The sequence below is a fragment of the Synchiropus splendidus genome, chromosome 11 (assembly GCF_027744825.2).
Source record: "Synchiropus splendidus isolate RoL2022-P1 chromosome 11, RoL_Sspl_1.0, whole genome shotgun sequence".
NCBI lineage: Eukaryota > Metazoa > Chordata > Actinopteri > Syngnathiformes > Callionymidae > Synchiropus > Synchiropus splendidus.
Genome location: NC_071344.1, coordinates 4,407,532 through 4,432,751, shown reverse-complemented (window position 1 = coordinate 4,432,751; position 25,220 = coordinate 4,407,532). Strand labels below are relative to the sequence as shown.

The 25,220-nt window shown below is 42.7% G+C and overlaps 2 protein-coding genes across 34 annotated transcripts in view; both read left to right on the top strand.

Annotated features, from left to right (window-relative positions):
• The window catches only part of LOC128766858 (protocadherin gamma-A11-like), a 215,218-nt gene that overhangs the window by 103,274 nt on the left and 86,724 nt on the right, over window positions 1–25,220 (top strand). For 2 of the 33 annotated variants that reach the window (XM_053878349.1, XM_053878330.1), the window contains exon 1: window positions 11,117–13,679. The exons of 23 other annotated variants lie outside the window; for them this stretch is intronic. In XM_053878349.1, the coding sequence (XP_053734324.1) occupies window positions 11,229–13,679 (2,451 nt within the window). In that variant the 5' untranslated portion in view covers window positions 11,117–11,228. 8 more of the 33 variants (XM_053878352.1, XM_053878335.1, XM_053878357.1 and 5 more) reach the window with 8 other exon arrangements.
• LOC128766875 (protocadherin beta-16-like) lies at window positions 6,956–10,184 on the top strand. Its single transcript, XM_053878407.1, has one exon. The coding sequence runs from the start codon at window positions 7,236–7,238 to the stop codon at window positions 9,690–9,692; it is 2,457 nt and encodes an 818-aa protein (XP_053734382.1). The 5' UTR covers window positions 6,956–7,235; the 3' UTR covers window positions 9,693–10,184.

Below are 25,220 nucleotides of genomic sequence, written 5' to 3'. Positions count from 1 at the left end.
CGTGCAGCTTCAGCTTTGAGATGATTCTGGAGAATCCGATTGAATTGCATCAAATAACGATCGAGGTTCTGGACATAAATGATCACGCTCCCGTTTTTCCAAACAAAGATAAGCCTCTCTCTTTTGAAATAAGCGAAGGAGCGGCGGTTGGAACAGAATTTCCACTGCAGAGCGCAAAAGATGAGGATGAGGGACAAAACAATTTAAAAGATTACAGGTTATCTCCAAACGAGCATTTCGTACTGAAGCAAAAAACTAATCCAGATGGAAGTAAATATGTCCAAATGGTTCTCCAGAAACCTTTAGATCGAGAGCGTGAACATCATTTTAATTTCAAACTCATCGCAGTAGACGGAGGAACACCTCAGCGATCTGGCTCAGTTAATATTGACGTCATCGTGTTAGATGCAAACGACAATGTTCCGATATTTAATCAGACTGTTTATAAGGCGTCAGTGATGGAAAACACCGCGAAAGGGACGTATATCATCACCGTGAATGCCACGGACGCGGACAGTGGAGTATACGGACAGATTAGTTACAGTTTGTCTAAAACAGTATCTGATATATTTAATATTGAAGAGAAGACAGGGGCAATTTTCGTGTCTGGTCATATAGATTTTGAAAAACATAAAAAATACGAACTAAGGGCGGAGGCAAAAGATCAAGGTGGACTTATAGGAACCACCCAGGTTACTATAGACATTATAGATGTGAATGACAATGCCCCTGTTTTAAATGTGATGTCGTTCACAAACCCTCTTTCGGAAGATGCTCTACCTGGTACGACAATTGCTGTATTTAACGTGAAAGATTCTGATTCTGCCGAGAACGGAATTGTGCACTGTGCAATTGATCAGAAACTCCCTTTTAAAATAGTTTCCTCTGTGAAAAATTACTTTAGTTTAATTTCAGATAAACATTTTGATAGAGAGGAAGATGAAGATTTTAATATAACAGTTAAGGCCACTGATTCCGGACACCCTCCTCTGTCAATAGCAAAAGTTCTTCATCTTAAATTATCAGACGTAAATGACAATGCTCCCTTATTCAGTGAAAGGACATACTCAGCTTATATATCAGAAAATAATTCACCTGGGGTTTCAATATTTGCCGTCAGTGCTAGCGATTCTGACGTGAACCAGAATGCCAGAATCTCCTATATTCTCGAAGAAACTGAGGTCAGTGGAGCTCCAGTTTCCACTTATGTCTCCTTGAACTCTGAAACCGGTGTGATCAGTGCAGTTCGTACATTTGATTATGAACAAATCAAAGAGCTTCAGCTCACAGTCAAAGCTCAGGATGGAGGCTCCCCTCCTCTCAGCAGCAACGTGACTGTGAAAATCCTGATCCAGGACCAGAACGACAACCCTCCTCAGGTTCTGTATCCGGTCCAGACTGGTGGCTCTCTGGTGGCTGAGATGGTGCCTCGCTCAGCAGACGTGGGCTATCTGGTCACTAAAGTGGTGGCTGTTGATGTGGACTCTGGACAGAACGCCTGGCTCTCCTATAAACTGCAGAGAGCCACAGACAGGCCGCTGTTTGAAGTGGGCTTACAGAATGGAGAGATCAGAACCATCCGACAAGTCACCGATAAAGATGCTGTGAAACAAAGACTGAGCGTTACAGTGGAGGACAACGGACAGCCCTCTCGTTCAGCTACAGTCATTGTGAACGTGGCGGTGGCCGACAGCTTCCCAGAAGTCATGTCAGAGTTCACTGACTTTACACAGGACAAGGAGTACAACGACAACCTGACTTTTTACTTAGTGTTGGCTTTGGCTGTAGTTTCCTTCCTCTTCATCACGTGTTTAGTGGTGATTATCTCAGTCAAGATCTACAGATGGAGACAGTCTCGCGTCCTGTATCACTCCAATCTCCCTGTGATTCCATATTATCCACCACGTTACTCAGACACTCTGGGGACAGGGACTCTCCAGCATGTGTACAACTACGAGGTGTGCAGGACCACTGACTCCAGAAAGAGTGATATGAAGTTCATGCCACCCATGAGTGACAGTCTAGTGAGTGTGGATGGAGCTGATACTGATGATCCACGTGTGGAGAAGGACATGTCTGGGAACTTCTCACAGATGTCTACTTTGGTGAGTCATCATTAAGTATAATTATTTCAGCTCATTACTCATTCAAAATGTGGGTGTTTTCATTTCTTAAACCTCCCTAGCAAGGTTACTGTGTTTTATATTCAATTGCAAACAATATTTTGAATATGTTTTTCATAATATCCCACCAGAAATTCTGATTCGTATAAAAATGACGTACCTTCCATCTGAGACACTCTGTTAGAGGAAGATTATCCACCACTCTTCTGACACTTTTACCCATGCTGTGTTGCACATGGATTTTAACTAATGGAATCCAAAGCCATTGGTTTGAGCTTCTTTCGTCACAGAATCAAGACCAACATGTAGAAATAAGAGGTGATGGTATTAAATGTCATTTATCTTCAAACGCAATGAGTTTTCCAGAAACATACTTCAGATCCTGCGCAATAGTGGGGTTCGAAATATTCTATCGGAAGCCGAATTTTGGATTTAACTGCATTGTCTGGTCAATCAAAGGAATTTAAGTATTTGTATTTCTTATGATATTTGGGGCGAGATACTCGTTAATGTGCTAATATTATAACCATTGGCATAATTTTTTATTAAACTTTAATCAGCTTGATGTTTCCTTTCCATGTGTATATTTATGGAAACTGAAGTTTACTAGAGAGTTCTCTGTTGTCATTTGAAAATGATCTTTCGACACTTGTTTGCAAATCCTTCCATCAGTGTGTTTGTCTCTACCTGAAATAGTTAGTTGGAGGTTTGGCTAATTTGTCTTTGTCCGTGTCAAAAACTTCCTCATTCTTATGTCACTTATGATGCAAGATTGTAATTAATATCCAACGTTTTGACAACAAGTGCCTTCATCCAGTTTGTTTCATAAATATTCACGAATATCCATTGTCACTGTCCATGGTGCTGGAAATCCTACCTGCGAAACGAGCATTCGTTCATTTATTTTTTTGTGTTGATTTATTTTTTTTTTTACTGGAAAACGTCTTTAATATAGACCTTATTTTTAAAAACAACACTCACATCTAAACGTTCACCACTTTTTCAACGATTATTCAGCAATGCCTGAAGATTCATTGAGAAATGTGAGGACAACGTAAATTAAACGCTCCTCGATTGTAAATTAAGATGATTTCTTGTTTGTAAGACAGTGTTTTTGTGTCCACTGTTGCACTACAGCAAACTGGACTCTGAGCGCCGCTATTGGTTCATGTATGAACTACAGTCCAATTCAGCGCATCCGTCCTCCCTTTTAATTCCTCTTCTCCCTCACTGCTGAGAAAGACGACGATGTGACGGGTCTTAATTCTACAGCTTCGTGTTTTCAAGCACGCAGTGGTTCCTACTTTTCGTTCTTCAGTGTAAATTCAATATCATGGAGCGGATTACAAGCGCCAGCATTGTTGGATCTATGATGTGGATGACGGCTCTCAGAGGACGATGGAGAGTCCTGGTTTTCATTCTTTGTCTCGCGGAGCTGCGCTCGGTGACTGGACAGGCTCGCTACTCAATTCCAGAGGAGCAGGCCGAGGGATCTGTGGTTGGAAATATTGCCAAAGATCTGGTTTTGGATGTGACGAGGCTCGTATCAGGTAAAGCTCGGATTATGATGAAGGGAGGCCGACAGTATGTAGATTTAAACCGAGACAAAGGCACGCTTGTTATTAAAGAGCGAGTCGACCGAGAAGAGCTTTGTGGAAAGACGACGCCCTGCAGCTTCAGCTTCGATGTGATTTTAGAAAACCCCATCCAGCTTTATCGAGTCACGGTGGAGATTGTTGACATTAATGACAACAGTCCGTCGTTCCCAAAAAACGAAATCAATTTAAATATTGTCGAAAGTGTTGCATCAGGGACTCGATTCTCTTTAGCGACTGCCGTCGATGCCGATGTAGGTATGAATGATATTCAGAAATATACACTGAAACCTACAGATAATTTTAAAATAGAGATCAAAAACCAACAGGATGGAGAAAGATCTGTGGGAATGCTCTTACAAAAGCCGTTAGACCGGGAGAAAGAGGAGAGTCACACGCTGGTGCTGGTCGCTTCAGACGGTGGTGAGCCACACAGATCAGGGACGGTGCGGATTCACATCACTGTATTAGATGCTAATGATAATGCACCAGTGTGCAGCCAGAGTGTTTATAAAGCAGATGTGAGAGAAAACTCTCCAGCAGGGACGCTGGTGACGACTGTTCACGCTCATGACGCAGATGCAGGAGTCAATGGTGACGTCACTTATTCCCTCCCTCATATCACAGAGGAAGAAAATCAGTTGTTTGATCTAAATTTAAAATCAGGAGAAATCAGAGTGAAAGGAAAACTGGACTATGAACTGTCAAAACTATACCAACTGAAAGTTGAAGCTCAAGATCATGGTGGACTAGCGGATACTTGTAAAGTTGTTATTCAGATAATAGATGAGAATGATAACGTCCCTGCAATACAGATGATGTCACTGTCAAACACCATTCCAGAAGATTCTCCTCCTGGAACAACTGTAGCTGTTTTTAATGTTGATGACGAAGACTCTGATGTAAATGGAATAGTTAAATGTTCCCTCAACTCAGACCTACCTTTCAAAATCGAGTCTTCATTATCAGGTTATTACACCATCGTGACTGAAGACTTCTTAGACAGAGAAAGTATTTCTGAGTATAATCTGACCATCACCGTCTCTGACCAAGGCTCTCCACCTCTGTCTAGCCACAAACACATCAATGTTAAAGTGTCAGACATCAACGACTGTCCTCCTAAATTTGATCAGTCCCAGTACAGTAAGATGGTACCAGAGAACAACTCTCCAGGCTTCTCTGTGTTTACTCTCAGTGCTAGTGACGCAGACTGGGGCCAGAACTCTCGGGTCTCCTATTTCTTAGAGGAGAAAGAGGTGAATGGTGTAGCAGTGTCTTCACTGGTGTCAGTCAACTCAGAGAGTGGTGTTGTTCAGGCAGCGAGGTCCTTTGACTATGAGCAGATCAAGTGGTTTGAATTCAACATCACAGCTCGAGATGCTGGATCTCCTCCTCTGAGCTCTGTGGCCACAGTGAAAATCCTGATCCAGGACCAGAACGACAACCCTCCTCAGGTTCTGTATCCGGTCCAGACTGGTGGCTCTCTGGTGGCTGAGATGGTGCCTCGCTCAGCAGACGTGGGCTATCTGGTCACTAAAGTGGTGGCTGTTGATGTGGACTCTGGACAGAACGCCTGGCTCTCCTATAAACTGCAGAGAGCCACAGACAGGCCGCTGTTTGAAGTGGGCTTACAGAATGGAGAGATCAGAACCATCCGACAAGTCACCGATAAAGATGCTGTGAAACAAAGACTGAGCGTTACAGTGGAGGACAACGGACAGCCCTCTCGTTCAGCTACAGTCATTGTGAACGTGGCGGTGGCCGACAGCTTCCCAGAAGTCATGTCAGAGTTCACTGACTTTACACAGGACAAGGAGTACAACGACAACCTGACTTTTTACTTAGTGTTGGCTTTGGCTGTAGTTTCCTTCCTCTTCATCACGTGTCTGGTGGTGATTATCTCAGTCAAGATCTACAGATGGAGACAGTCTCGCGTCCTGTATCACTCCAATCTCCCTGTGATTCCATATTATCCACCACGTTACTCAGACACTCTGGGGACAGGGACTCTCCAGCATGTGTACAACTACGAGGTGTGCAGGACCACTGACTCCAGAAAGAGTGATATGAAGTTCATGCCACCCATGAGTGACAGTCTAGTGAGTGTGGATGGAGCTGACACTGATGATCCACGTGTGGAGAAGGACATGTCTGGGAACTTCTCACAGATGTCTACTTTGGTGAGTCATCATTAAGTATAATTATATCAGGTCATTAGTGATTCACAATGTGGGTGTTTTTGATTTCTTAAACTTCCCTAGCAAGGTTACTGTGTTTTATGGCCAACTGCAAACAATGTTTTAAAAGTCTCATTTCATTATTTGCCACCAGTAATACAGATTCATTTTTAATGGCCTAGCTTCCGTCTGAGACACTGTTACAAGAAGATCGTCCACTACTGTTCTCAAAGTTTTACCCATGCTGTATTGCACAGTGATATTAACTAATGGAATCCAAAGCCATTGGTTTGACCTTCTTTCTTCACAGAATCAAGGCTCACACTTGGGAATAAGAGGTGATGGTATTAAATATCAGTTATCTTCAAGTTAGATACTTCAGATCCTGAGCAATAGTGGGGTTTGAAATATTCTATCGGAAGTCGAATTTTGGATTTTGGATTTAACTGCATTGTCTGGACAATGTAAGGAATTTAAGTATTTGCATTTCTTATGATATTAGGCATGAGATTTTCATTGATGTGCTATTTTATAACATTGACATTATTTACATTATAGTTAAACCAGCTTGATGTTTCCTTTCCATGTGTATATTTATGGAAACTGAAGTTTACTAGAGAGTTCTCTGTTGTCATTTGAAATTGATCTTTCGACCCTTGTTTGCAAATACTTCCATCAGTGTGTTTGTCTCAATCTGAAATAGTTAGTTGCAGATTTGGCAAATTTGTCTTCGTCCATTGCATAAACTTCCTCTTTATTATATCACTTATGATGCAAGATTGTAATTATTTTGCAACGTTTTGACAATAAGTGCCTTCATCCAGTTTTTTGATAAATATTCACTAATATTCATTGTCACTGTCCATGGTGCCGGAAATCCTATCAGCAAGACGAAGTTTCATTTCTTTTCTTTGTGTTGATTTATTTATTTATTTTTTATCTGGAGAACGTCTTTAATTTATATCTTAATTTTAAAAACAACACTCACATCTAAACGTTGACCACTTCCTCAACGTTTATTCAACAATGCCTGAAGATTCATTGAGAAATGTGAGGACAATGTAAATGAAACGCTCTTCGTTTCTAAAATAAGATGATTTCTTGTTTGTAAGACAGTGTTTTTGTGCCCACTGTTGCACTACAGCAAACTGGACTCTGAGCGCCGCTATTGGTTCATGTATGAACTACAGTCCAATTCAGCGCATCCGTCCTCCCTTTTAATTCCTCTTCTCCCTCACTGCTGAGAAAGACGACGATGTGACGGGTCTTTATTCTACAGCTCCGTGTTTTCAAGCACGCAGTGGTTCCTACTTTTTGTTCATCAGTGTAAATTCGATGTTATGGAGCGGATTACAAGCGCCAGCATTGTTGGATCTATGATGTGGATGACGGCTCTCAGAGGACGATGGAGAGTCCTGGTTTTCATTCTTTGTCTCGCGGAGCTGCGCTCGGTGACTGGACAGGCTCGCTACTCAATTCCAGAGGAGCAGGCCGAGGGATCTGTGGTTGGAAATATTGCCAAAGATCTGGGTTTGGATGTGACGAGGCTCGTATCAGGTAAAGCTCGGATAATCGTAAAGGAAGGTCCACAATATGTAGATTTAAACCGAGACAAAGGCACGCTTGTTATTAAAGAGCGAGTCGACCGAGAAGAGCTTTGTGGAAAGACGACGCCCTGCAGCTTCAGCTTCGATGTGATTTTAGAAAACCCCATCCAGCTTTATCGAGTCACGGTGGAGATTGTTGACATTAATGACAACAGTCCGTCGTTCACAAAAAACGAAATCAATTTGGAAGTCGTTGAAAGTGTTGCGTCAGGATCCCGGTTCTCTTTGGAGAGCGCAGATGATCCTGATGTCGGCATCAATGATATTCAGAAATACACTCTGAAACCATCAGATAATTTCAAATTAGAAATAAAAAATCAGCCAGGTGGTGGAACATTTATTGAAATGGTCCTGCAGAAGCCGTTAGACCGAGAGAAAGAGGAGAGTCACACGCTGGTGCTGGTCGCTTCAGACGGTGGTGAGCCACACAGATCAGGGACGGTGCGGATTCACATCACTGTATTAGATGCTAATGATAATGCACCAGTGTGCAGCCAGAGTGTTTATAAAGCAGATGTGAGAGAAAACTCTCCAGCAGGGACGCTGGTGACTACTGTTCACGCTCATGACGCAGATTCAGGACTGTATGGTGACGTCACTTATTCAATCGCTCACGTCCCCAAAGATGCGAAGAATCTTTTTGAAATTGATGTTAAATCTGGAGAAATCAAAGTGTCTGGTAACGTAGATTATGAAAAATCTACAGCATATCAATTGAATGTTCAGTCTCGTGATCATGGAGGCCTGACAGACACCTGCAAAGTTATTATTCAGATAATAGATGAGAATGATAACGTCCCTGCAATACAGATGATGTCACTGTCAAACACCATTCCAGAAGATTCTCCTCCTGGAACAACTGTAGCTGTTTTTAATGTTAATGATAAAGACTCTGATGTAAACGGAAAAGTTAAATGTTCCCTCAACTCTGATGTACCTTTTAAAATCGAGTCTTCATTATCAGGTTATTACACCATCGTGACTGAAGACTTCTTAGACAGAGAAAGTATTTCTGAGTATAATCTGACCATCACCGTCTCTGACCAAGGCTCTCCACCTCTGTCTAGCCACAAACACATCAATGTTAAAGTGTCAGACGTCAATGACTGTCCTCCTAAATTTGATCAGTCCCAGTATAGAAAGATGGTACCAGAGAACAACTCTCCAGGGTTCTCTGTGTTCACTCTCAGTGCTAGTGACGCAGACTGGGGCCAGAACTCTCGAGTCTCTTATTTCTTAGAGGAGAAAGAGGTGAATGGTGTAGCAGTGTCTTCACTGGTGTCAGTCAACTCAGAGAGTGGTGTTGTTCAGGCAGTGAGGTCCTTTGACTATGAGCAGATCAAGTGGTTTGAATTCAACATCACAGCTCGAGATGCTGGATCTCCTCCTCTGAGCTCTGTGGCCACAGTGAAAATCCTGATCCAGGACCAGAACGACAACCCTCCTCAGGTTCTGTATCCGGTCCAGACTGGTGGCTCTCTGGTGGCTGAGATGGTGCCTCGCTCAGCAGACGTGGGCTATCTGGTCACTAAAGTGGTGGCTGTTGATGTGGACTCTGGACAGAACGCCTGGCTCTCCTATAAACTGCAGAGAGCCACAGACAGGCCGCTGTTTGAAGTGGGCTTACAGAATGGAGAGATCAGAACCATCCGACAAGTCACCGATAAAGATGCTGTGAAACAAAGACTGAGCGTTACAGTGGAGGACAACGGACAGCCCTCTCGTTCAGCTACAGTCATTGTGAACGTGGCGGTGGCCGACAGCTTCCCAGAAGTCATGTCAGAGTTCACTGACTTTACACAGGACAAGGAGTACAACGACAACCTGACTTTTTACTTAGTCTTGGCTCTGGCTGTAGTTTCCTTCCTCTTCATCACGTGTCTAGTGGTGATTATCTCAGTCAAGATCTACAGATGGAGACAGTCTCGCGTCCTGTATCACTCCAATCTCCCTGTGATTCCATATTATCCACCACGTTACTCAGACACTCTGGGGACAGGGACTCTCCAGCATGTGTACAACTACGAGGTGTGCAGGACCACTGACTCCAGAAAGAGTGATATGAAGTTCATGCCACCTATGAGTGACAGTCTAGTGAGTGTGGATGGAGCTGACGCTGATGATCCACGTGTGGAGAAGGACATGTCTGGGAACTTCTCACAGATGTCTACTTTGGTGAGTCATGAATAAGTAGACTAATTTCAGCTCATGCATGTTTTTGGTTGCTTAAACCTGCAGATGTTTGACACAAACAGTTCTGATTAATGTTTAAATGATGTAGCTTGCGTCTGAGATACTCAGTCAAATGTACATTTTACAGTACTATTCTGAAATTTAAAAGAAGCAATATCATGATCAAATCGTTACTTCTGAACCCCTTGACTTACGTTTCATCTCATTTTTGCTCAAGCTAATTCACAAAGAAGAGGTGATGACAGTCATTTTTTGTTTCCATTTCTAATACAGTTATATATTCGCTAACGTAATTCAGAACCTGGTCAGTTATGCTCCTGAGGATTGAAATATTATATTGTCAACCTAATTTTGGATTTAACCGCATTGTCTGGACAATCAAAGTGGTGGGACAATCATAATCAATTTATCGTGGAACTGTAGCATTCGAATTGCTGATCGTATTTTGTACAAGTTCCTTGTTGAGGTGCCTTTTTACAAATATGAATAATTTTCGTTCCAAAGTTTAATAAGCTCTATCTTTTTTTTCATGTGTATATCTATGAAAACTGAGATTTACTCTGGTGTCATTCAAAACACTTTTTTTTTTTTGCCGCCTCTTTGTAAACCCATGCAGCAGCGTGTTTGTCTTTTTTTCTGAACTTGCTCCTTAGAGGTTTGGCAAACAATCGCTCTCTTTTTCTAACTATTTTGTTTGTTTTGTTTTTAAATATTTTCACAGTGTTATGTTGAATGTTAAAAAAAAGAAAAGGAAAATATCAATCATTTTTGACTTTCGGCTAGCATATTTCTTCATCTAACAAAGTCCCTCTTTGTCACTTTACTTTTGATAAAGAATTGTGTTTAAAGTCCAACAATTTGAGAACAGGTCACTTAATCCAGTTTGATTAATATTTACTTAGCCTCATTCTCTCTGTCCATGGTGCTGAAAATCCATCAATCGACTTTCTGTTCCACCCGTTTAGAAAACTACAGTGACTGAATGACACCGAGTCGTGTTTTCGAAGTATTTTTGTTTCATTACACGCCTTAAAGGCCGACCTTCGACTCCATCGTACTATTGTGTGAACGACAGGAAACGTAAAACATTATTTCTTTTTACAGTTTTGTGTTGAATTCTCCATTGTTCAATTGCAAGTCTTCAAATTAGAACTCTTAAAAAAAACAAACAAAAAAAGAAAAACTGCCACATCTGACCGTTCATCATTTCCTTTACGTGTATTAAACAATACCTAAAGATTCATTGAAGCATGTGATGACAATGTAAATGGAACGCCAGAAAGTTGACAATAAAGATGCATTTTTCTGTTTGTAAGACAATATTTATAATCCCACTTTTGCACTACAGCAAACTGGACTCTGAGCGCCGCTATTGGTTCATCTATGAATAACAGTCCAATTCAGCGCATCAGTCCTCCCTTTTAATTCCTCTTCCGTCTCACTGCTGAGAAAGACGACGATGTGACGGGTCTTTATTCTACAGCACCGTGTTTTCAATTACGCAGCGGTACCTAATTTTGCTCTTCTTTGTTCATGAAAGTCATGGAACGGATTACAAGCGTCAGTATATCTGGATCTATGATGTGGATGGCGGCTCTCAGAGGACGATGCAGAGTCCTGGTTTTCATTCTTTGTCTCGCGGAGCTGCGCTCGGTGACTGGACAGGCTCGCTACTCAATTCCAGAGGAGCAGGCCGAGGGATCTGTGGTTGGAAATATTGCCAAAGATCTGGGTTTGGATGTGACGAGGCTCGTGTCAGGTAAAGCTCGGATTATGATGAAGGGAGGCCGACAATATGTAGATTTAAACCGAGACAAAGGCACGCTTGTTATTAAAGAGCGAGTCGACCGAGAAGAGCTTTGTGGAAAGACGACGCCCTGCAGCTTCAGCTTCGATGTGATTTTAGAAAACCCCATCCAGCTTTATCGAGTCACTGTGGAGATTGTTGACATTAATGACAACAGTCCGTCGTTCCCAAAAAACGAAATCAATTTGGAAGTCGTTGAAAGTGTTGCGTCAGGATCCCGGTTCTCTTTAGAGAGCGCAGATGATCCTGATGTCGGCATCAATGATATTCAGAAATACACTCTGAAACCATCAGATAATTTCAAATTAGAAATAAAAAATCAGCCAGACGGTGGAACATTTATTGAAATGGTCCTGCAGAAGCCGTTAGACCGAGAGAGAGAGGAGAGTCACACGCTGGTGCTGGTCGCTTCAGACGGTGGTGAGCCACACAGATCAGGGACGGTGCGGATTCACATCACTGTATTAGATGCTAATGATAATGCACCAGTGTGCAGCCAGAGTGTTTATAAAGCAGATGTGAGAGAAAACTCTCCAGCAGGGACGCTGGTGACGACTGTTCACGCTCATGACGCAGATTCAGGACTGTATGGTGACGTCACTTATTCAATCGCTCACGTTGCCAAAGAATCAAAACAGCTGTTTGAGGTGAATTCTGAATCTGGGGAAATTAAAGTTTCCGGTATTATTGATTATGAAAAATCAAAAGCATATCAATTGAATGTTCAGTCTCGTGATCATGGAGGCCTGACAGATACTTGCAAAGTAGTAATTCAGATAATAGATGAGAATGATAACGTCCCTGCAATACAGATGATGTCACTGTCAAACACCATTCCCGAAGATTCTCCTCCTGGAACAACTGTAGCTGTTTTTAATGTTGATGACGAAGACTCTGATGTCAATGGAATAGTTAAATGTTCCCTCAACTCAGACCTACCTTTTAAAATCGAGCCTTCATTATCAGGTTATTACACCATCGTGACTGAAGACTTCTTAGACAGAGAAAGTATTTCTGAGTATAATCTGACCATCACCGTCTCTGACCAAGGCTCTCCACCTCTGTCTAGCCACAAACACATCAATGTTAAAGTGTCAGACGTCAACGACTGTCCTCCTAAATTTGAGCAGTCCCAGTACAGTAAGATGGTACCAGAGAACAACTCTCCAGGGTTCTCTGTGTTCACTCTCAGTGCTAGTGACGCAGACTGGGGCCAGAACTCTCGAGTCTCCTATTTCTTAGAGGAGAAAGAGGTGAATGGTGTAGCAGTGTCTTCGCTGGTGTCAGTCAACTCAGAGAGTGGTGTTGTTCAGGCAGTGAGGTCCTTTGACTATGAGCAGATCAAGTGGTTTGAATTCAACATCACAGCTCGAGATGCTGGATCTCCTCCTCTGAGCTCTGTGGCCACAGTGAAAATCCTGATCCAGGACCAGAACGACAACCCTCCTCAGGTTCTGTATCCGGTCCAGACTGGTGGCTCTCTGGTGGCTGAGATGGTGCCTCGCTCAGCAGACGTGGGCTATCTGGTCACTAAAGTGGTGGCTGTTGATGTGGACTCTGGACAGAACGCCTGGCTCTCCTATAAACTGCAGAGAGCCACAGACAGGCCGCTGTTTGAAGTGGGCTTACAGAATGGAGAGATCAGAACCATCCGACAAGTCACCGATAAAGATGCTGTGAAACAAAGACTGAGCGTTACAGTGGAGGACAACGGACAGCCCTCTCGTTCAGCTACAGTCATTGTGAACGTGGCAGTGGCCGACAGCTTCCCAGAAGTCATGTCAGAGTTCACTGACTTTACACAGGACAAGGAGTACAACGACAACCTGACTTTTTACTTAGTGTTGGCTCTGGCTGTAGTTTCCTTCCTCTTCATCACGTGTCTAGTGGTGATTATCTCAGTCAAGATCTACAGATGGAGACAGTCTCGCGTCCTGTATCACTCCAATCTCCCTGTGATTCCATATTATCCACCACGTTACTCAGACACTCTGGGGACAGGGACTCTCCAGCATGTGTACAACTACGAGGTGTGCAGGACCACTGACTCCAGAAAGAGTGATATGAAGTTCATGCCACCCATGAGTGACAGTCTAGTGAGTGTGGATGGAGCTGACGCTGATGATCCACGTGTGGAGAAGGACATGTCTGGGAACTTCTCACAAATATCTACTCTGGTGAGTCTTAATTACACTTAATATTTACTAGCCATATTCTGTAACACACAAACAACTGGTTACATTTCCTTTGATTTAAACTGGGATGTAGGGGTTAAAAGAGATTGCAGTCTTTTATAGACAGCAAATACCACCATAAAATCACTTCTATCTATTAGCGACATACTAGCCTGTAATTAAGTATAACATAGAACAGATTTGCATGGTTTAGCCTGACTATACTTGCCCCAGAAAAGGTAATTGAAAACCTCAGCTTAAACAGGACTATTATAACTCATCATTAATTATTAATGAGGAAGTAAATGGCTTGTTTTTATGCTTATCTTGTGGTCAACAATCTAAGCTCTTCCCAAAAAAGGTTATGGCTGGGTCTGTGAATTTTATAGTTTCTTAAATTCTGAGATCTTTCTTTGGTTTCACTAAATTGAACCTCATATTTACTCATCATTTTTTTCTCACATATTTGAATCAAATTGTTGATGTTGTTGTTTGTTCAAAGACACTGAATTGTTCATCTGCATATATAGTATATCATTATGTATTTATGCTACTCTGAGCCTTATCCTCACATTGTTCTCCAACTCTTACCAGAACCTCCATTTAAATGAATGTGTTGTTGATAGCGATGATGAATGGTTTACTAAACAAGGCTTATCAATCTCCAAACCAAATTGTAGGACAGCTGTTTCTTAGACTTGCATTTTGGAATCCTGTTTTTGCTGACCTGAAAGCAGTGGTTGTATAATCTTACTCTTATGCAGTAATGCAATGATATAACTTTAATTTTAAGTGTTCACCCATGGCTTTCCTTGCTCCAGTGATTGAGTGACATGATACCTATCACTTACACTATTACACTGGACGCTATATTATAATTAATATATTCAGACCTGCATGGATATTAGTCTGTTTCAAAATACACTCATTGTTACCTTCTAGTGTTGTCCTTGGTGCTGAAATTCAGACTTCGCTGTTCTAATGCCAGTCTGTTTTGATCTGCGCCAGAAGTTTGACCTCTCTTGTACATTTCACCGCCATTCTCCCCTGTGGCTTTTTTTCACCTCCCCCGACGTTTGAAATATTATTTAAAAATGTAAACCCTGATCATGTATGATTTCTTGTTATATATCCAGCAGCCTTTCATTTACTGTCGATGTAACATTTTCGATGAAGAAGTTAAAATAATGTCATGTAATGGCAACCCCTGTCTTCCCTCTGGTTGATTTTGATGTACACATTAAAATTAACAGTTTTCAATATGTAAATATGTTATTAGGTTTGCAGGATATAACTGGTTGACATTAAATACAGCAATATTTCAGTAACATTTATAGTAAGTCATACTTCTTCCTTTTTCCTTTTTTTAATATATATGATTTATATTTCCGGACATTTGTTGCTAAATTTACACTTGGTATTTAGTATTTACGTTCATAAGAATATATATTGAAAATATTCGACAAAATAAAGGAATCTTACTTCCCGTACTCGACAATGACTGCACTTCTTCAAAATTGACTCTGAGCGCCGCTGTTGGTTCATCTATGAATTGCATTCTCTCTCGCACGTCTGTCCTCCATTTAATTCCTCTTACGGCTTCATTGCTTCAAGAGACGATGGAGTGAGAGGACATCGTTTCAGGACCAGTCGGGATTGGACTATTTCAACAAGAATCAATCCGAACTTTGCGTATTTACTCCTTTGAACGAGATCCGTTACTCTGTGAATGATCCGCAGATTTGGATTTAACATGACTTGTTTTCGGATGACGGCTCTCAGAGGACGATGGAGAGTCCTGGTTTTCATTCTTTGTCTGGCGGAGCTGCGCTCGGTGACTGGACAGGCTCGCTACTCAATTCCAGAGGAGCAGGCCGAGGGATCTGTGGTTGGAAATATTGCCAAAGATCTGGGTTTGGATGTGACGAGGCTCGTATCAGGTAAAGCTCGGATTATCGTAAAGGAAGGTCCACAGTATGTAGATTTAAACCGAGACAAAGGCACGCTTGTTATTAAAGAGCGAGTCGACCGAGAAGAGCTTTGTGGAAAGACGACGCCCTGCAGCTTCAGCTTCGATGTGATTTTAGAAAACCCCATCCAGCTTTATCGAGTCACAGTGGAGATTGTTGACATTAATGACAACAGTCCGTCGTTTCCAAAAAACGAAATCAATTTGGAAGTCGTTGAAAGTGTTGCGTCAGGATCCCGGTTCTCTTTGGAGAGCGCAGATGATCCTGATGTCGGCATCAATGATATTCAGAAATACACTTTGAAACCATCAGATAATTTCAAATTAGAAATAAAAAATCAGCCAGACGGTGGAACATTTATTGAAATGGTCCTGCAGAAGCCGTTAGACCGGGAGAAAGAGGAGAGTCACACGCTGGTGCTGGTCGCTTCAGACGGTGGTGAGCCACACAGATCAGGGACGGTGCGGATTCACATCACTGTATTAGATGCTAATGATAATGCACCAGTGTGCAGCCAGAGTGTTTATAAAGCAGATGTGAGAGAAAACTCTCCAGCAGGGACGCTGGTGACGACTGTTCACGCTCATGACGCAGATGCAGGAGTCAATGGTGACGTCACTTATTCAATCGCTCACGTTGCCAAAGAATCAAAACAGCTGTTTGAGGTGAATTCTGAATCTGGAGAGATTAAAGTATCGGGTAATTTAGATTATGAAAAATCGAAAATATATCAACTGAATGTTCAGACTCGTGATCATGGAGGCCTGACAGATACTTGCAAAGTTGTTATTCAGATAATAGATGAGAATGATAACGTCCCTGCAATACAGATGATGTCACTGTCAAACACCATTCCAGAAGATTCTCCTCCTGGAACAACTGTAGCTGTTTTTAATGTTAATGATAAAGACTCTGATGTCAATGGAATAGTTAAATGTTCCCTCAACTCTGACGTACCTTTTAAAATCGAGTCTTCATTATCAGGTTATTACACCATCGTGACTGAAGACTTCTTAGACAGAGAAAGTATTTCTGAGTATAATCTGACCATCACCGTTTCTGACCAAGGCTCTCCACCTCTGTCTAGCCACAAACACATCAATGTTAAAGTGTCAGACATCAATGACTGTCCTCCTAAATTTGAGCAGACACAGTACAGTAAGATGGTACCAGAGAACAACTCTCCAGGGTTCTCTGTGTTTACTCTCAGTGCTAGTGACGCAGACTGGGGCCAGAACTCTCGAGTCTCCTATTTCTTAGAGGAGAAAGAGGTGAATGGTGTAGCAGTGTCTTCACTGGTGTCAGTCAACTCAGAGAGCGGTGTTGTTCAGGCAGCGAGGTCCTTTGACTTTGAGCAGATCAAGTGGTTTGAATTCAACATCACAGCTCGAGATGCTGGATCTCCTCCTCTGAGCTCTGTGGCCACAGTTAAAATCCTGATCCAGGACCAGAATGACAACCCTCCTCAGGTTCTGTATCCGGTCCAGACTGGTGGCTCTCTGGTGGCTGAGATGGTGCCTCGCTCAGCAGACGTGGGCTATCTGGTCACTAAAGTGGTGGCTGTTGATGTGGACTCTGGACAGAACGCCTGGCTCTCCTATAAACTGCAGAGAGCCACAGACAGGCCGCTGTTTGAAGTGGGCTTACAGAATGGAGAGATCAGAACCATCCGACAAGTCACCGATAAAGATGCTGTGAAACAAAGACTGAGCGTTACAGTGGAGGACAACGGACAGCCCTCTCGTTCAGCTACAGTCATTGTGAACGTGGCGGTGGCCGACAGCTTCCCAGAAGTCATGTCAGAGTTCACTGACTTTACACAGGACAAGGAGTACAACGACAACCTGACTTTTTACTTAGTGTTGGCTTTGGCTGTAGTTTCCTTCCTCTTCATCACGTGTCTAGTGGTGATTATCTCAGTCAAGATCTACAGATGGAGACAGTCTCGCGTCCTGTATCACTCCAATCTCCCTGTGATTCCATATTATCCACCACGTTACTCAGACACTCTGGGGACAGGGACTCTCCAGCATGTGTACAACTACGAGGTGTGCAGGACCACTGACTCCAGAAAGAGTGATATGAAGTTCATGCCACCCATGAGTGACAGTCTAGTGAGTGTGGATGGAGCTGACGCTGATGATCCACGTGTGGAGAAGGACATGTCTGGGAACTTCTCACAGATGTCTACTTTGGTGAGTCATCATTCAGTAAAATAATTTCAGCTCATCGTTGATTCAAAATGTGGGTGTTTTGATTTCTTAAACCTCCCTAGCATTGGTTTGAGCTTCCTTCTTCACAGAATCAAGACCAACATGTAGAAATAAGAGGTGATGGTATTAAATGTCATTTATCTTCAAACACAATGAGTTTTCCAGAAACATACTTCAGATCCTGTGCAATAGTGGGGTTTGAAATATTCTATCGGAAGCGGGATTTTGGATTTAACTGCATTGTCTGGTCAATCAAAGCAATTTAAGTATTTGTACTTCTTATATTTGGGACAAGATACTCGTTAATGTGCTATATTATAACCATTGGCATAATTTTTTATTAAAGTTTAACCAGCTTGATGTTTCCTTTCCATGTCTATATTTATGGAAACTGAAGTTTACTAGAGAGTTCTCTGTTGTCATTTGAAAATGATCTTTCGGCAGTTGTTTGCAAATCCTGCCATCAGTGTGTTTGTCTCTACCTGAAATAGTTAGTTGCAGATTTGGAAAATTTGTCTTTGTCCGTCCCATAAACTTCCTCATTCTTATGTCACTTATGATGCAAGATTCTAATTAATATCCAACGTTTTGACAACAAGTGCCTTCATCCAGTTTGTTTGATAAATATTCACTAATAGTCATTGTCACTGTCCATGGTTCTGGAAATCTACCAGCGAAACGAGCATTCATTTATTTATTCTTTTGTTTTGATTTTTTTTTTTTAACTCGAGAACGTCTTTAAAGTAGATCTTGTTTTTAAAAACAACACTCACATCTAAACGTTGACCACTTCTTGGACGATTATTCAACAATGCCTGAAGATTCATTGAGAAATGTGAGGACAATGTAAATTAAACGCTCCTTGACTGTAAATTAAGATGATTTCCTGTTTGTAAGACAGTGTTTTTGTGCTCACTGTTGCACTACAGCAAACCGGACTCTGAGCGCCGCTATTGGTTCATGTATGAACTACAGTCCAATTCAGCGCATCCGTCCTCCCTTTTAATTCCTCTTCTCCCTCACTGCTGAGAAAGACGACGATGTGACGGGTCTTTATTCTACAGCTCCGTGTTTTCAAGCACGCAGTGGTTCCTACTTTTCGTTCCTGAGTGTTAATACAATATTATGGAGCGGATTACAAGCGCCAGCATTGTTGGATCTATGATGTGGATGACGGCTCTCAGAGGACGATGGAGAGTCCTGGTTTTCATTCTTTGTCTGGCGGAGCTGCGCTCGGTGACTGGACAGGCTCGCTACTCAATTCCAGAGGAGCAGGCCGAGGGATCTGTGGTTGGAAATATTGCCAAAGATCTGGGTTTGGATGTGACGAGGCTCGTGTCAGGTAAAGCTCGGATTATGATGAAGGGAGGCCGACAGTATGTAGATTTAAACCGAGACAAAGGCACGCTTGTTATTAAAGAGCGAGTCGACCGAGAAGAGCTTTGTGGAAAGACGACGCCCTGCAGCTTCAGCTTCGATGTGATTTTAGAAAACCCCATCCAGCTTTATCGAGTCACCGTGGAAATTGTTGATATTAATGACAACAGTCCGTCATTTCCAAAAAATGAAATACATTTAAAAATAGCTGAAAACGCAGCACCCAGCACTAGATTCTCTCTGGCATTTGCAAACGATCCCGACGTTGGTTTAAATGATATTCAGAAGTACGTGCTAAAACCAATTGATAATTTTAAGATCGAAATGAACAGTCAAACAGGAGGGCAACAGCTCATTGAAATGGTCCTGCAGAAGCCGTTAGACCGGGAGAAAGAGGAGAGTCACACGCTGGTGCTGGTCGCTTCAGACGGTGGTGAGCCACACAGATCAGGGACGGTGCGGATTCACATCACTGTATTAGATGCGAATGATAATGCGCCAGTGTGCAGCCAGAGTGTTTATAAAGCAGATGTGAGAGAAAACTCTCCAGCAGGGACGCTGGTGACTACTGTTCACGCTCATGACGCAGATGCAGGAGTCAATGGTGACGTGACATATTCTCTCCCACACGTGAACTCCGATGAAAAGCATTTATTCACCATAAGTGGAACAAATGGCGAAATAACGCTAAAAGGTAAAATAGACTATGAAAAAGCCAAAACCTTTGAATTCAATGTTCAGGCTAGTGACCCAGGTGGGTTTGCCGATACGTGTAAAGTTATAATCCAAATTATCGATGAGAATGACAATGTTCCTACAATACAGATGATGTCACTTTCCAACTCAATTCCAGAAGATTCTCCTCCTGGAACCACTTTAGCTGTTTTTAACATTGATGATGAAGACTCCGATGTAAATGGAATAGTTAAATGTTCCCTCAACTCTGATGTACCTTTTAAAATCGAGTCGTCATTATCAGGTTATTACACCATCGTGACTGAAGACTTCTTAGACAGAGAAAGTATTTCTGAGTATAATCTGACCATCACCGTCTCTGACCAAGGCTCTCCACCTCTGTCTAGCCACAAACACATCAATGTTAAAGTGTCAGACATCAACGACTGTCCTCCTAAATTTGATCAGTCCCAGTACAGTAAGATGGTACCAGAGAACAACTCTCCAGGGTTCTCTGAGTTTACTCTCAGTGCTAGTGACGCAGACTGGGGCCAGAACTCTCGAGTCTCCTATTTCTTAGAGGAGAAAGAGGTGAATGGTGTAGCAGTGTCTTCACTGGTGTCAGTCAACTCAGAGAGCGGTGTTGTTCAGGCAGCGAGGTCCTTTGACTACGAGCAGATCAAGTGGTTTGAATTCAACATCACAGCTCGAGATGCTGGATCTCCTCCTCTGAGCTCTGTGGCCACAGTTAAAATCCTGATCCAGGACCAGAACGACAACCCTCCTCAGGTTCTGTATCCGGTCCAGACTGGTGGCTCTCTGGTGGCTGAGATGGTGCCTCGCTCAGCAGACGTGGGCTATCTGGTCACTAAAGTGGTGGCTGTTGATGTGGACTCTGGACAGAACGCCTGGCTCTCCTATAAACTGCAGAGAGCCACCGACAGGCCGCTGTTTGAAGTGGGCTTACAGAATGGAGAGATCAGAACCATCCGACAAGTCACCGATAAAGATGCTGTGAAACAAAGACTGAGCGTTACAGTGGAGGACAACGGACAGCCCTCTCGTTCAGCTACAGTCATTGTGAACGTGGCGGTGGCCGACAGCTTCCCAGAAGTCATGTCAGAGTTCACTGACTTTACACAGGACAAGGAGTACAACGACAACCTGACTTTTTACTTAGTGTTGGCTTTGGCTGTAGTTTCCTTCCTCTTCATCACGTGTCTAGTGGTGATTATCTCAGTCAAGATCTACAGATGGAGACAGTCTCGCGTCCTGTATCACTCCAATCTCCCTGTGATTCCATATTATCCACCACGTTACTCAGACACTCTGGGGACAGGGACTCTCCAGCATGTGTACAACTACGAGGTGTGCAGGACCACTGACTCCAGAAAGAGTGATATGAAGTTCATGCCACCCATGAGTGACAGTCTCGTGAGTGTGGATGGAGCTGATGCTGATGATCCACGTGTGGAGAAGGACATGTCTGGGAACTTCTCACAGATGTCTACTTTGGTGAGTCATCATTAAGTATAATTATTTCAGCTCATTACTCATCCAAAATGTGGGTGTTTTGATTTCTTAAACCTCCCTAGCAAGGTTACTGTGTTTTATATTCAATTGCAAACAATATTTTGAATATGTTTTTCATAATATCTCACCAGAAATTCTGATTCGTATATTAATGACGTACCTTCCATCTGAGACACTCTGTTAGAGGAAGATTATCCACCACTCTTCTGAAACTTTTACCCATGCTGTGTTGCACATGGATTTTAACTAATGGAATCCAAAGCCATTGGTTTGAGCTTCTTTCGTCACAGAATCAAGACCAACATGTAGAAATAAGAGGTGATGGTATTAAATGTCATTTATCTTCAAACGCAATGAGTTTTCCAGAAACATACTTCAGATCCTGCGCAATAGTGGGGTTCGAAATATTCTATCGGAAGCCGAATTTTGGATTTAACTGCATTGTCTGGTCAATCAAAGGAATTTAAGTATTTGTACTTCTTATGATATTTGGGGCGAGATACTCGTTAATGTGCTATATTATAACCATTGGCATAATTTTTATTAAAGTTTACCCAGCTTGATGTTTCCTTTCCATGTCTATATTTATGGAAACTGAAGTTTACTGGAGAGTTCTCTGTTGTCATTTGAAAATGATCTTTCGACACTTGTTTGCAAATCCTGCCATCAGTGTGTTTGTCTCTACCTGAAATAGTTAGTCGCAGATTTGGCAAATTTGTCTTTTTCTGTCCCATAAACTTCCTCATTCTTATGTCCCTTATGATGCAAGATTGTAATTAATATCCAACGTTTTGACAACAAGTGCCTTCATCCAGTTTGTTTGATAAATATTCACGAATAGTCATTGTCACTGTCCATGGTGCTGGAAATCTACCAGCGAAACGAGCATTCATTTATTTATTCTTTTGTTTTGATTTTTTTTTTTTTTAACTCGAGAACGTCTTTAAATTAGATCTTGTTTTTAAAAACAACACTCGCATCTAAACGTTGACCACTTCTTGGACGATTATTCAACAATGCCTGAAGATTTATTGAGAAATGTGAGGACAATGTAAATTAAACGCTCCTCGATTGTAAGTCAAGATGATTTCTTGTTTGTAAGACAGTGTTTTTGTGCTCACTGTTGCACTACAGCAAACCGGACTCTGAGCGCCGCTATTGGTTCATGTATGAACTACAGTCCAATTCAGCGCATCCGTCCTCCCTTTTAATTCCTCTTCTCCCTCACTGCTGAGAAAGACGGCGATGTGACGGGTCTTTATTCTACAGCTCCGTGTTTTCAAGCACGCAGTGGTTCCTTCTTTTCGTTCCTCAGTGTAAATTCGATGTTATGAAGCGGATTACGAGCGCCAGCATTGTAGGATCTATGATGTGGATGACGGCTCTCAGAGGACGATGGAGAGTCCTGGTTTTCATTCTTTGTCTGGCGGAGCTGCGCTCGGTGACTGGACAGGCTCGCTACTCAATTCCAGAGGAGCAGGCCGAGGGATCTGTGGTTGGAAATATTGCGAAAGATCTGGGTTTGGATGTGACGAGGCTCGTATCAGGTAAAGCTCGGATTATGATGAAGGGAGGCCGACAGTATGTAGATTTAAACCGAGACAAAGGCACGCTTGTTATTAAAGAGCGAGTCGACCGAGAAGAGCTTTGTGGAAAGACGACGCCCTGCAGCTTCAGCTTCGATGTGATTTTAGAAAACCCCATCCAGCTTTATCGAGTCACAGTGGAGATTGTTGACATCAATGACAACAGTCCGTCGTTCCCTAAAAACGAAATTAATTTGGAAATCCTTGAAAGTGTTGCGTCAGGATCCCGGTTCTCTTTGGAGAGCGCAGATGATCCTGATGTCGGCATCAATGATATTCAGAAATACACTCTGAAACCATCAGATAATTTCAAATTAGAAACAAAAAATCAGCCAGGTGGTGGAACATTTATTGAAATGGTCCTTCAGAAGCCGTTAGACCGGGAGAAAGAGGAGAGTCACACGCTGGTGCTGGTCGCTTCAGACGGTGGTGAGCCACACAGATCAGGGACGGTGCGGATTCACATCACTGTATTAGATGCTAATGATAATGCACCAGTGTGCAGCCAGAGTGTTTATAAAGCAGATGTGAGAGAAAACTCTCCAGCAGGGACGCTGGTGACGACTGTTCACGCTCATGACGCAGATGCAGGAGTCAATGGTGACGTCACTTATTTGCTATCCCACGTCACCAAAGATGCAAAGAATCTTTTTGAAATTGATGTTAAATCAGGAGAAATCAAAGTGTCTGGTAACGTAGATTATGAAAAATCTAAGACTCATCAGTTGAATGTTCAGTCTCGTGATCATGGAGGCCACACTGACACCTGCAAAGTTATTATTCAGATAATAGATGAGAATGATAACGTCCCTGCAATACAGATGATGTCACTGTCAAACACCATTCCAGAAGATTCTCCTCCTGGAACAACTGTAGCTGTTTTTAATGTTGATGACGAAGACTCTGATGTAAATGGAATAGTTAAATGTTCCCTCAACTCTGACGTACCTTTTAAAATCGAGCCATCATTATCAGGTTATTACACCATCGTGACTGAAGACTTCTTAGACAGAGAAAGTATTTCTGAGTATAATCTGACCATCACCGTCTCTGATCAAGGCTCTCCACCTCTGTCTAGCCACAAACAAATCAATGTTAAAGTGTCAGACGTCAACGACTGTCCTCCTAAATTTGATCAGTCCCAGTACAGTCAGATGGTACCAGAGAACAACTCTCCAGGGTTCTCTGTGTTCACTCTCAGTGCTAGTGATGCAGACTGGGGCCAGAACTCTCGAGTCTCCTATTTCTTAGAGGAGAAAGAAGTGAATGGTGTAGCAGTGTCTTCACTGGTGTCAGTCAACTCAGAGAGTGGTGTTGTTCAGGCAGCGAGGTCCTTTGACTATGAGCAGATCAAGTGGTTTGAATTCAACATCACAGCTAGAGATGCTGGATCTCCTCCTCTGAGCTCTGTGGCCACAGTTAAAATCCTGATCCAGGACCAGAACGACAACCCTCCTCAGGTTCTGTATCCGGTCCAGACTGGTGGCTCTCTGGTGGCTGAGATGGTGCCTCGCTCAGCAGACGTGGGCTATCTGGTCACTAAAGTGGTGGCTGTTGATGTGGACTCTGGACAGAACGCCTGGCTCTCCTATAAACTGCAGAGAGCCACAGACAGGCCGCTGTTTGAAGTGGGCTTACAGAATGGAGAGATCAGAACCATCCGACAAGTCACCGATAAAGATGCTGTGAAACAAAGACTGAGCGTTACAGTGGAGGACAACGGACAGCCCTCTCGTTCAGCTACAGTCATTGTGAACGTGGCGGTGGCCGACAGCTTCCCAGAAGTCATGTCAGAGTTCACTGACTTTACACAGGACAAGGAGTACAACGACAACCTGACTTTTTACTTAGTGTTGGCTTTGGCTGTAGTTTCCTTCCTCTTCATCACGTGTCTAGTGGTGATTATCTCAGTCAAGATCTACAGATGGAGACAGTCTCGCGTCCTGTATCACTCCAATCTCCCTGTGATTCCATATTATCCACCACGTTACTCAGACACTCTGGGGACAGGGACTCTCCAGCATGTGTACAACTACGAGGTGTGCAGGACCACTGACTCCAGAAAGAGTGATATGAAGTTCATGCCACACATGAGTGACAGTCTAGTGAGTGTGGATGGAGCTGATGCTGATGATCCACGTGTGGAGAAGGACATGTCTGGGAACTTCTCACAGATGTCTACTTTGGTGA